Here is a 13,190-nt window from a genome sequence, read left to right as displayed (position 1 = left end):
TAGAGGTGTGCAGCACACAGGTAGAGGTGTGGTGGTCTCCTTGCCATGTGTGGCTTCGCACACATTCAGTCCTCCCTATGGCAGCCCTCTGTGCATCTGGCTGGGAACTGGTCAGGGTTTGGGCAGTAGCCATGGCAGGTGCCCAGGAGAATACCTTTGGGCTCTCCCCAGTGTCATTCTCCACTACAGTCTTTCAGCCCTGCAAGGGACCTGCCTGACAGCAGCCTGATCCAGAGCACAGCCCATGCCATCGTGGCTGCCATCACTCAGCGAGGGAACAGCTCACTGCTGCTGGCTGTCACCGAGGTCAAAGTGGAAACCGTTGTTTTGGGAGGCTCTTCCACAGGTGAGCCGGGGAAATGGGGGCTCCCAGACTCCAGGCCAGTGGGAATCTGCCAGGTAGACACTTCTCAGAGGGATGAGGTACCTGCTGCCATCCAGTTCTATTCTAGAAACCAAACTGTAGGGACACTGGGGTGCTTACTGCCTCTCCTTCCACCTAGGTCTGTTGGTACCTGTTCTGTGCAGTGTGTTCAGTGTGCTGTGGCTTGCCTGCGTTGTTATCTGCGTGTGGTGGACACGAAAACGCAGGAAAGAGCGTGAGAGGAGCCGGCTACCGCGGGATGAGAGTGCCAACAACCAGTGGGCCCCGCTCAATCCCATCCGCAACCCCATTGAGCGGCCAGGCAGCAGTGGTCTGGGCACTGGGGGCCACAAGGACATACTCTATCAGTGCAAGAACTTCACACCGCCACCCCGCAGGGCAGGCGAGGCACTGCCCGGGCCAGCTGGCCACGGGGCTGTTGGGGAGGACGAGGAGGATGAGGAGTTGGGCCGTGGAGATGGGGACTCTCCGGAGGCAGAGAAGTTCCTCTCACACAAATTCACCAAAGACCCCAGCTGCTCCCTGGGAAGGCCAGCCTGCTGGGCTCCGGGGCCCAAAGTGGACAACCGTGCGGTCAGAAGCACCAAGGATGTACACTGTGCTGGCAGGGAGTAGGCCAGCTGCCAGGCTGACACCCAGAACCCTCGCCGGCACCACGATGCCTGCCGGACCATAGGAGGCCAAGGCCGTGTGCATAGTTTCTTTATTTTGTGTAAAAAACAAAACCAAAAACAAAAAACAAATGTTTATTTTTTACGTTTCTTTAACCTTGTATAAATTATTCAATGGCTGTCAGGCAGAAAACAACGGAGTATTCTCGGATCATTGCTATTTTTGTAACGTTTCCGTGTCCGCACGCACTGTGGCAGGAGAGCAGGGCGTGTTTGTGTTCTCACCAAATCGTATAATGTTTGTTACCACAGGCTGTCGCTGTTTACAGAATCTTCTCTTTTATTCCTCATTTGGGTTTCTCTCTGGCTTGAGGCCCAAAAGCCCACAAGACCTGTGGGCTGGGCTGTGGCTCTCAGTGAGATCTGTGGCTTTCAGTGTGACCCATGGCTCTCGGTGGGACCTGTGGCTGACAGTACGGCCTGAGGCTGTCAGCGGGACTGTGGCTGTTGTCTTAGCTGTAGCTCTCAGTGGGACCTGTGACTGTCAGTGGCACCCGTGGCAATTGGCCTGGCCTATGGATGTCAGTGGGACCTGTGGCTGTTAGAAACATCTGTGGCCATTGGCTTGTGGTCATGACACTCATGGCTGTCAGTGGCTGCTGGGCTGGCCTGTGGCTGTCAGTGGGACCTGTGGTGGCCCGTGTGATGCTGGTTACCATAGCTGTTGGTGGCGCCTGTGGTTTCGTCAGTAGGGTTGGGGGTCACTGGTGTGGCCTAAGGCTGGCAAGCAAACCTGGCCCATGCCTTGGCTAGCCCCTCCAGCCTGCCGTCCTTGCTTCCTCCTGCCCAAAACTCTCCAGAGATCTCCAACTGTGCTTTCAGAAGTGCCCTTCCCAACTGCTCGGTCTCCCTCCCGGGATGGCGGCAGTATTGAAGCTTGTGACAAGTGCCTTCACACAGACCCCCTCCCAGCTGTCAGCGTTTGCCGTGGGCACCAGGCCACTGCCCACCTGCCGGCCCTGGCCACCCTCCTTGTGAAAGTGCATTTCTGTAAATATGTACATATTAAATGAATCACTCTGTATATTTGATTTAATAACTTAAACGTTTTGGCCTCCCTGTTCTTTGGGTGATGTTCCTTTTTTTCTGCTTATAGTTGGGGCACAGGGAGAGGTGGGGCATGAGTGTTGGGCCATATTAATGTGGGATCTTGGAGGTCAGATGGTCCTGCTCTCAGTGCAGTGGGTGAGTTGGCCCTCAAACATTGCTGGAGTCCTATAGTAGTTGACACCTGTTTAGTGGTACCCTCCTGGGGGTAGGGTATGGAGTGCCTGGCCTCCAGCCTCTAAACACGGAGAAGACTTTATGAAATAGGAGACTGCTCTCAGTGATGAGCTCACAGGTCTAAGAAACCCCAGGTAAAGTTTAAGAGAAGGAAGCCCAAGGAAGCTGTAGACTTCTCTGGCCAGTGCCCTCTCTTCTTCATAGCTCATGTGGGAACAAGGGAACTAGCTGCGGTGGCCTCAGGGCTGAGTGTGGGAAGCCAACCCTGGGGCCACCTGCCAGTTTATAATTCATGCATAAGCCATTTACCCCTCTGAGGGACAGAGGATGGCACAAAGTAAAGAGAAAAGCCAGATTTCAGAGCTGTGAGGAGCAGAAAGATTGCTTAGTTCTGGAGAGGGAGGCCTCACCCTGCTCTTTGCTGGGTAAACAAACTAGCCTGGCTACTGCTGGTTTTTTTCCCAGGATACCTTGTGCCATTCCTCTGTACTGCAGTACACATGATGAGCGTCTCCATGGTGCCTGCTTTGTCTTCCCACCATCTTCAAAGCACTTCTAGGCTGGCGGTAATAGATGTGAAGGCACTGGGCAGTCCAGATGAAAGGCTACCCTGAGGGGTCATAGTCTGCCTCATGACTTGGTAAGACACGAGGCTTACACTCCTACCATTGTGCTGGCTAAAAAGTCCCCCAGGCTTCAAGTTTCTTCTTAAATGATAATACTTGAAGTCCTCAAGTACATAGTAGAAATATAGACTGCCCTTATCCTAGTATTCTATCTACCTAGCTCATAAATGACTTCTCAGAGTCATTGAGCAGACTACAGCCAAGAAACCCAGGCCCACAGAAAAACTGGCCCTGTGATCTGCAGCCTGAAGGACAGACTGCAGAGGCACCCGCGTGCACCATGCATGGGTTCTCGGCCATCAGCCACAGAGTGAGGCTGCTCACCGTGCTCAGAGATGATGGCTCAGAAGTACTGACAGGTCAGAAAACTTGTGACAGCTTTATGGGCTTGAAAAAGAATCGAACCTATAGAAATGAACCCCAGATGAAAACCTTCAGGTGAGTCCAGCAGATACTGCAGAACTAGATCCTCAGAAGTCCAGGGGTTGGGGAGAGCCCAGTGGGCAAAGTGCTTGCTGCATAAGCATGAAGAATTGAGTTCCATTGCTAGTGCCCCACAAAGAGCCCGGTGTGGTGGCACATGCTTGTAATCTCAGCCCTGGGGGGACAGAAAGATCCATGGGCCTTCCTGGCCAGCCAGCTTAGACTACTTTGCAAGTTCTGGGCCAAGAGACCGTGCCTCAAACTAAAGGTGGATGGCTGACCTCCATTCTATGTGTATTCACAAACCCATGTGCGCGCGCAAACACGCCATCTCCCTCCACATGAACAAGAGCACGCATACACAGTCCACATGCAGCTCGGGGACAAAGGATGGAAATGGCATCGGCAGCCAAGGGCCCTGGGAAGAGGACCTGTGGTGGCAGTCCCGGTCCCAGGACAGCCCCGTCAGTCTCAGGAGGAGCAGGAGGCTGTGTGTCTCCCCTGCTGAGTCATTCCTAAAGGGTTTGCATGTCATGCTCACAACTGCTTGACTGGTGCCAGGGAAGGCTCCATAGACCAGAGGAGGCTCACAGGAAGAAGTCTACCTCATGCCTGCCCGAGGTAAGGTGCTCCTGGAAGCTAAAGGGGAAGTGGCGTGCATGCTGTGTATCAACTGCATGAGCAGAGCTAGGCGTCGGTAGAGGTCCACATGTGCACGTGTGTTTCCTCCTTCCTAGTCTGCTGTCCAGTGTCCCAAACACATTTCAGATTCCAGATTCCTGCTTAGGCCTGGCTTGGTCAGTAGCTGAGAGTTGGCCTCCACTCAGGTAACCTGGTACTCAGCATGGATGGGGACAGACTGGCTATAGCCAGCTCATGCTGATAGCTATACTATACTAAAGTGGCCCAGGCCCAGATCTTCTGGCTCACTCCTGATTCTTGGTCTGGAGTCCCTGCTGGGTTCTAAGTTCCCTTAGCTTCTGGTGCTGGCCCATCTTAACATGGCCACTGACTATAGGGGAATAGCCAGGGCCAGCCTGTGTTCCTATGGCCGCCCTGCCCCTACAATAGGCCATTCCCTCTGGAGAGCTGAATAATTAGCTCTGTAGTGGCTGATTCCTCAGCATGTCCAGCCAAGGGGAAACTGACTCGTGCCCAGCTATCTGCTGTGCACTGTCACCCTGAGGTTGGTACCGCCTGGGTTTTCCCTGACTGAGGAGAAACCGGTGGCCCTCTCTGGAACTGTCACAGCCTTCAAGCTGACCGTTTGACTGGGGACAGTGCTCCTATTTCCCTACCTACAGATCTGCTGCCCAGATGGAGAAAGGCAAAAACCTGGGACTGGATTGTAGCCCTGCTGCAGATCTACCAGCTCTCTACCCCAGAGCCAGCTTGTTGCCAGGAGCCTGCTGTGCAACTGGGAAGCTATAGGCCCCTCCTCTATCCTATTCTACATATTAGTAGTACTGGGAACATGGGGAAGACAGCGTTGATCCTTGGGCAAGATGGGGGAAGGCATGCTCCATGGTCCCACGTCAGGCAGATGCCCTGGAGCTGACCCACAGTCTGTCTGTACCTCACCTTTTAGACCTGCTTCCAACTGGGGTCTGGAGGCTATACGTCCCGGCAGGGTATGACCCTCTTTCACCCTTAGAAACCAAATGCTGTGCAGTTAAGAGAAGATGGCTGTGGTCAGAACGGCCACCAGGAAGGGACACATGAGCCAGGCACAGTGTAGAAGTAGGTGTGGGGCCAGGCAGCTGAACACACAAGGATTACTTTGAGGGGCTAGGGACTTCCTGTGTCCTAGCAGGTGTGCTCTGTTTGGCTCCAGGGTTAAGGGCCTGGATTCCGAGGTGGATAGCAAAACCCCAGAGGAGTTCCTGACTGGGGTGTAGGCAGTATAGGTGCTCACCTCTGCAGCTGAGGACATATAGCCTCATCCTTTCCCCCCACTGTTTCTAGGTGGGGTGACCTGTGCCCAATGGCTGGCACCGCAGTCTAGACAGCAGGGGCAGGGCCTGAAGCCCAACACCTGAAACATAATCCCCCTTGGAGCTGGGGTCAAACTGCCCTTATACTCCTCCACAGTCAGAACAGGGAGTGGTATCAGGATCCTGGATCCTGGGCACATCCCAGCTGCCATCCTGACCCAGGGAACCAAGTCCTGGTTGGCAGGCGGATGTGGGTGCAAGACAGCTCCGAGGTGGTGAATCTATGCCTCTTGTGCTTACTCTCACATCGCCATGAGCAGCTGGCAGGCCGCCCTCCTGGCTGCTGCTTTGGCGCGTGCCCCCAAGGACTGCACCAGTTGACTCTGCTTGGCGACAGCCCTGACTGCTGTATCTCCAAAGAAACCAGCCTCAGGGAGCAGTGAGGAGAATCTGCGTGGGAACCTAGTCCCAGGGTGGCTGGGCCCACTAACCCTGAGGGCCTAGCTGTAGGCAGCTGGCTTGGCCCTGTAGTGGCTTCAGGGTGGACCTCATCTCTTCTAAATGCTTCTGGGCTTACATCTCCCCATCAGCCCCTGGCCTAGGTCATCCAAGGGGTCCAGGTCAGCAGGGTCCTGGAGACTCAGGTTGAGAGCATCTGGGACTTGGGTTATGCCAGTAGACAACAGAGACACAGAAGGCATGAGGTAGAGGTCTGCCCTGCAATGTCCTTCCTGGCTTCTGGCCCCTGAGGACTCAGAAGCTCGTGGCAGAGGTGGCTAGGGTACAGCCCGGGGAAGAGATGCCCCAAGGGATATGCTCTCCGAGGAAGGCAGCAGGCAGGGAGTGAGCAGTACTAAACAGGGGCTATTCAAGGGGCTGGAGGCTAGAAAAAACCCAAGGTTCCTCTAGGAGGGGCTGCTTGGCTGTGCGGCACATGGGCTCACCCATCAGATTGAGGGCTTAGTTTTTAACTGGTGTTAGCCCAGAAGAGAATTGTCTGCCTACACGTAGTTCATGGAAGAGAGAACCCAGGATGGAGAGGCTAATTTAAAACAGGCCTAGAGGCTGGTCATGGTGTTTCACACCTTTAATCCCAGCTCTTGAGAAGCAGAGGCACAAGGATCTCTGTGAGTTCAATGCCAGTCCGGTCTACACAGTGAATTCCAGGACAGCTAGGGTTACACACAATGAGACCCTGTCTCAAAACCAAACATCCCCCACCCCCCACCCCCCACCCCAAATTAAATAAAATAATGAAAACAGGCCTGGAGGCTACCAAGAGAACTCTGGTGTGGTGGCATCCATCCAATGTCACTGTTTCTGTGGATGACCCAGATCACTCTCTGGCTATCAGCAAGTTTACAGGTGCCCTGGGATTCCCCAATCTGAAGACTAGAAAGGATATGGAGCCCCAGTTAAAAAAAAAAAAAAAACTGAGCAAGGACCTGGCCTAAAGAGCACTCGGCTTAGAAAGAACCGTCCTCAGGTGGGTGGACTCATGGTGAAGCCTGTGGAGGCAGCATACCCAACCCATGGGCCACCAGGAATGTGTCCCAAACCACCACTTAACCCCAGCACCCAAATCTCTCTGAGAATGATTGTCACCTGCAGTCAAAGTGACCCTCAGGCTTACCAACCCTTCCTGCCTCTTCCTAGTTCCTTGCCGCCTTCAGGAGAATGTTGTATCTAAAGACCATCGTCATCTCAATCTAATTATCAAAGAAATGCACAGTGGAGAAGCCAGTGAGCAGCTTCAGGTAGCTGATCTCCCACCAAGCAGGAGAGAGGAACCCAATGGCCAGGCCCAGACCCACATGAACTCCCTGCAGATGCTCCCAGCTGGGACCAGGGACCCATATCTATGCACTATGGAGAAGGGTTTGGTAAAGTAATATGTGTGTACACACACACACACACACACACACACACACACACACACACACACACACACACACGGTCTTACCACATAGCCTCAGCTGTCCTGAAACTTATTATGTGGACCAGGCCAGCCTCGAACTCTTAGAGATCCACTTGCCTCTGCCTCTATAGCGCTGAGGGCCACACCTGGCTGTAAAATGATACTTAGAAGACAATGAAACAATTCAGTGGCTATGCACATGCAAGGCACACTGGGTGGCCTGGAAGAGCCCAGCATAGGTGGTAAATCTATGAGGAAAATGAATGCCTAACTGTGAACTTCTGGCTGGTGCCAAATTAGTAAGTACTGTGTGGTTATTTTGTTTGTTTGTTTACTCTTATGAATGCCCAGCCTTAGCTTGACTTGTTTCTAGCCAGCTTTTGTTAAATTATCCTGTCTACATTTTGCCTCTGGGCTTTTACCTTTCTCTATTCTGTATACCTTTCTTTCCTTCTTACTCCGCAGCTGGCTTTGTGACTGGGTGGCTGGGCCCTAGCATCCTCCTCTCCTTTTCCTTCTCTTGCTCCCCCTCTTCTCAGGTCTAGATTTTCCTAACATTTATCCTTTCTGCCTGCCAGCTCCGCCCGTTTCTCACTCCTCCCTAGCTATTGGCCGTTCAGCTCTTTATCAGACCATCAGGTGTTTTAGGCAAGCAAAGTAACACAGTTTCACAGAGCTAAACAAATGCAACATAAAAGAATGCAGCACATCTTTGCATCATTGAACAAATGTTCCACAGCATAAATGAATGTAACACATCTTAAAAACTAAATTCCACAACAATGCTGTCTCACCACATTTCAAATAATGATTCAAACCCTCTCGTCTATGGCTCCTGGTACCCACGGTCCTCCATGGCCTGAAGATAGTAAGTGGAAAACTTCAGAAAAGAACAACTGCTAAGTTTTAGACAGCTTCTATCACAGTGCATCCTTACAGTGGTTCAACGCTGTTACTGCTGTCGTTAATCCTGAGTGTGCCTGACAAGTTAAACTTTGTCATTGATACAGAGGTGTAAAACTTCTGCACTGGAATCAATACTGTCTACAGTTGCTGGTGTCTTGGAAGATGTTCCTGCAAACAAGGAGGACACTGTGCATCCAGAAGTGGAATAAACCGGAAAGAGGAATGAAGATATATGGTCATGCTTCAGGGTGGCTAAGTTGTGCTTAGTGAAAGCAGCCAGGGAGAAAGGCTGTGCGGGCAAGGATTCCTTTGTGCTGGTTTACTTTTGCCAACGTGACACGAAATGGAGTCACACAGACTAGAATCAATCTCCACTGAGGAACTGCCTCCATCAGATTTGCCTGCGGGGATGTTTGTGGGTGGGGTATTTTCTTGATTGATGTTGATGTGGGAAGGCCCAGCACAATGTGGACAGCGCCACCCCTGGGTAGGTTGTCCTGGGGCATATAATAAAGCAGGCTGAGCTAGGCGGTGGTGGCACATGCCTTTAATCCCAGCACTCGAGACAAGAGACAGGCGGATCTCTGTGGTCTACAGAGCGAGTTCCAGGACAGGCTCCAAAGCTACAGAGAGAAACCCTGTCTCAAATAACCAAACAAACAAAACAACAACAACAAAAAAAAAAAGAAAGAAAGAAAGAAAAGCAAGCAAGCAAGCAGCTGAGCCGAGCACGCCAGGAAGTAGTATTACTATAGAGTATTCTATGCTCTGCTTCAGTTCCTGCCTCCAAGTTACTACCCTGAGTTCTTGCCCTGCACCCCCCCCCCACGATGATTACAACTTGTAAGCCAAATAAAGCCTTTCTTCCCCAAGGCTGGTTTAATCAGTGTCTTATCACAGCATCAGAGAGGCAAACTACATAACCTGCAGCAAGAAGCAGACTAGATGGTCCTTCAAGAACTGTTGGGGGTGATTTGTAAAGATAGGAAGTAAAAGAATAATGACAGGTGGTAAGGGTGGAGACAGTAGCAGGGAATAGTAACTGGGTACAAGATTTCCTTCTCAGGCAGGGTGTGTGTGTGTGTGTGTGTGTGTGTGTGTGTGTGTGTGTGTGTGTGTGTGAGCTCTTCTATAATCAAGGGTATTGCTCAACTCCGTGAACGCACGATAAACCTAGCTGATTTACACTTCATGCAGGCAAGAGGCTGGCATCTGCACATCCCCAAAGCTGTTACAATCAAACTCACGGCACAGCTTCCCTTGACGCCATCTGAATTGGGTGTGCTGGCTCACACCTGTAATCTCACCACTCTGGCTGCGTAGGCAGGAGGATGGCTGCAAATCCAAGGCCGGCATGAGCTACATAGTGAGTTTCAGGCCCAAACAAACACCCCACCACCACCAAACCTGGCGCCAAACAGTAACAGCAAGCTATTTGAACATGGCATTGGCCTCCGTAAGTTTACATGAAGATAAAACCATAAATACAGAAAATCACAGTCAGATCATTAAAATTATTTTTTTTCACAAACCACCTGCACATAATTTTCTTTTATCATTTCCTGGCAATCTATTTGTACAGCAGGGCTTAAATCATGTAGCAAGAGCAGAGGCATGTAAAACTTCATTTCCTCTCGCTTTTGCATTAACTTCCAGAAAGAAAAAGAGTAGGGGTACTGACAGCAGGAGAGGCATCCATGTGTCATGAGGGGCCAGAGGTACTCTGAGGTCCCCAAGTGCCAAATGGCAGCCTAGAGGCTCTAGTGTGGCTACCTGGGACTCTGGAGTCTGCATCCCTCTGCTGTCTGATACTCTTCTGAACAGCCTTCAGGTCCCTGTGACACTTAAGAAGACTGTGCTGGGCAACGAAGGATCCCGTTCTCTTAGCATTCAGCCAACAGAAACGTGAGCTGTGTGTAGCTGAGGAACCTGAAGGTAAATCATCCCAAGAGTCCATGGGTCTGGGGAACAGAAACGTCCTGGTGACACTGTTTCTCTGGGACATTCCTGCTGTCAGAAGTGAGGCTTCTCTTAAGGAGTAGAGCTCATGTGTGCGTGCATGTGTGTGTGTGTGTGTGTGTGTGTGTGTGTTTGTGTGTGTGTGTGTGTGTATACACACACATTCCCATCACATGTTCCTTTTTCCAAAGCTATTTTGATTTTTAAAATGTTTATTTAAGCCAGGCAGTGGTAACGCATGCCTTTAATCCCAGCACTCAGGAGGCAGAGGCAGGAAGATCTCTGAGTTTGAGGCCAGCCTGCTCTACAGAGTGAGTTTCAGAACAGCAAGGACTACACAGAGAAATCTGTCTCAAAAAGTGCTTATTTATTTTATGTGTATGGATGTTTTCCCTGCACATATGTCTGTGCATGTGCACGCCTGGTGTCTGAGGAGGCCAGAAGAGAATACTGAATCCCCTAGGACTGAAGTTAAGATGTGAGCTCCCATATGGGTGCTGGGAGTTGAACCCAAGTCCTCTGGGAGAGCAACCAGTGTTCTTAACCACTCAGCCCCCTCTTCAGCCCTGAATTGCAATTTTTTTGGTTGTTGTTGTTTTGTTTTGTTTTTCAAGACAGGGTTTCTCTGTGTAGCCCTGGATGTCCTGGAACTCACTCTGTAGACCAGGCTGACTTTGAATTTACAGAGATCTGCTTGTCTCTGCTTCCCAAGTACTGGGTTAAGGTCACGTGCCACCATGCCCAGCTTCCCCTTTCTATAATTAGATTTTTTTTTTGGTAGATTTTGATTAACCCTAAAGTCCATGATCCATTCTGAGTTAGCTTCGTCTGTGACAAACAGTGGCTTGCCTGTTATTGTGTCTTTTGTTGAATACCCCTTTTCCACCCAATTGACTTTACACATCAGTGTTTCCCCTCTGTGCCAGAACCACGTGGTTTTGATGACCTCAGCTTTGCTGTAAGTCTTGGAATTGGTTTTTTGTTCCTTATGGTTGTTCTGGCCATTCTAGGTCCTTTACATCGCTATGTGAGTATTCAGGTCAACTTGCCATTTCCTATGCCTGAAAAACAACTATCACTTTACAATTTTTTTCTAACAGATTTATTTATTTTATTTTATGTGTATGAGTGTTTTGCCTGCGTGGGTGTATGCACGCTATATCTGTGCTGAGACCAAGAGAGGGCACTGGGTCCCCTGGAACTGGAAATATAGATGGTTGGGAGCCACCCTGGAGGTGCTGGGAACTGAAGAACAGAAAGCGCTTTTAACCACTGACCTGTTCCTCCGACTCCTTGTAGTTCTTTTTAATTTTCAATTTTTAAATAATCATGTTTCATAAGAAGCTGCAGCAAAGCCTAAGTTTGGCGTCCTCTGTGGAGGTGTCTCCTGCGCGGCTCTCGGGCGCCTCAAGCCTAAGCCTGGCGTCCTCCGTGGGCGCCTCAAGCCTAAGCCTGGCGTCCTCCGTGGGCGCCTCAAGCCTAAGCCTGGCGTCCTCCGTGGGCGCCTCAAGCCTAAGCCTGGCGTCCTCCGTGGAGTGTCTCGCGCAGCTCTCGGGCCTCCTTAAAGCCAGGACTCAAACTGTCAAAAGTTGTCACCATTATGTGCCTCACTTGTGGACCAGTGTTTGCAGCTTGCCTCCTGGCCTGCATTTGTGTATTTCCATGACATTTCCTCTTGAGTGTCGAGTCAGTCAGCCAATCCTGGGTCAGCGCGTTATCACAGCTCCCCCCCCCCCCAGGAGAACTCCACTGTTATCCCCCGAGTCACACTCTCCACCCCTTCATCTGACCCTGACAACCATTAATTCTTTCTTCATCTGCTATTGGTTGGACACGAAGTACCTACCCGAATGGCTGGTGTGGTCCAGCTGTGAGCTGACTGGCTCATGGGTGGGCTAAGGTACTGGAGAGCTCATACCAGAGCCGTCAGGAGCTGGGGCAGCTGGAGGACGTGAGTCACAGGGGTGTGCATCTGCAGAGGACATTTGTCCCTGCCTGCCCCCTCAGCTTCCTGGCTGACAGGAGACTGGCTTTCCTTTGCCACATGCCCTTTCTATGCTGCCGCTAAAACGCAACAGAGCCCCGCATGGGTAGAAACCTTTGGAATCCTGAGCCAAATTCCTTCTATAAGTCACAGTGACAGTTTCTATAATCTTGTCATTTTAGAGATATGTTGAATTATACAATAAGAAACCTGAGACTAGCTATCTTCCCTGAGTCCTTAATAATCACCAAGTTACTGCACACAACAGCATGTCCCTTCTTCACTTCTGAATATTATGCCATTATGTGGACTTACTGAGGTTTGTTTAGCTGTTAAAGGACACGAATTATTTCCTCCTCCAGACACTTACAAATAAAGCGCCTGTCTACGTCGAGCAGACATCTGTGTGAGTGTGCTTTCTCCCTGCTCAGGAACAAACGCCCAAGAGCAGAAACACTGGGGTGGAAGGTCAGTGTACCCTTAGGGTTTCCTTTAGATTCGTAAGGTTTATTTTTAGGATAGCTTTAGGGTCGCAGTAAAATTAAGCTGAAAGTAGACTTCCTGTAGACTCCCTGACCCCTCAGCCTCTGACACCTTCCATGCCCAGAGGCTCCTTTTCAGTGATTGATCTGCCATCCTTAGACACCAGCTGTGTCATTCTGGACCACTTCCAGTTCTAGTCCCCAGGGCGCCCCTCTTCACTCCAGAAGTCACTGATTTCATGAGTGTTTTCTGCCTTCACCAGGATATCATGTTGGGTAGCCACAGGGTCTAGTCTCTTCGGACTTTCTTCTACTTAGTCAAATACATTTCCCTCCCGCCATGTCTTTCCATGGACGGATGGTTCGTTTCTTCCTACTAGGGTGTGCGCGCTGCCCCCTGAACCACACTTATTCATCCATTACACTGTAAGACTACCTCAGCTGCTTTCAGGTTCTCGTAATTGGCTATAAACATTCATGTTTGGGGTCTGGGTGAACATGTGTTTGGGAGTCAGCTGCCTCATTCTCCAAAAGCATGTACCCCAAGTTTCACCAGCAGCAGTGATGGGAGCCCAGGATCCTTCCACATGCTGCCTGCCACCTGTCTTCTTCATACAAGTGTCTGCCCAGGTCTTTGGACAATTTCTTTGTTATTATTGAGTGTGTGTGTGTGTGTGT

The 13,190-nt window shown here is 50.8% G+C and overlaps 1 protein-coding gene across 2 annotated transcripts in view; it reads left to right on the top strand.

Annotated features, from left to right (window-relative positions):
- Jag2 (jagged 2) overlaps nucleotides 1-2,109 on the top strand; it is a 22,065-nt gene extending 19,956 nt beyond the window's left edge. For both annotated transcript variants that reach the window (XM_013346618.2, XM_013346616.2), the window contains 2 exons: nucleotides 190-346; nucleotides 504-2,109. In XM_013346618.2, coding sequence (XP_013202072.1) covers nucleotides 190-346; nucleotides 504-1,000 — 654 coding nt within the window. In that variant the 3' untranslated portion in view covers nucleotides 1,001-2,109. The remainder of the gene's footprint in view (nucleotides 1-189; nucleotides 347-503) is intronic.
- Nucleotides 2,110-13,190: the final 11,081 nt, after the last annotated feature.

Source organism: Microtus ochrogaster, chromosome 1 (genome assembly GCF_000317375.1).
Source record: "Microtus ochrogaster isolate Prairie Vole_2 chromosome 1, MicOch1.0, whole genome shotgun sequence".
Taxonomy (NCBI): domain Eukaryota; kingdom Metazoa; phylum Chordata; class Mammalia; order Rodentia; family Cricetidae; genus Microtus; species Microtus ochrogaster.
Note: the sequence above shows the minus strand (reverse complement) of the source record. Positions and strands in the feature narration are given on the sequence as shown.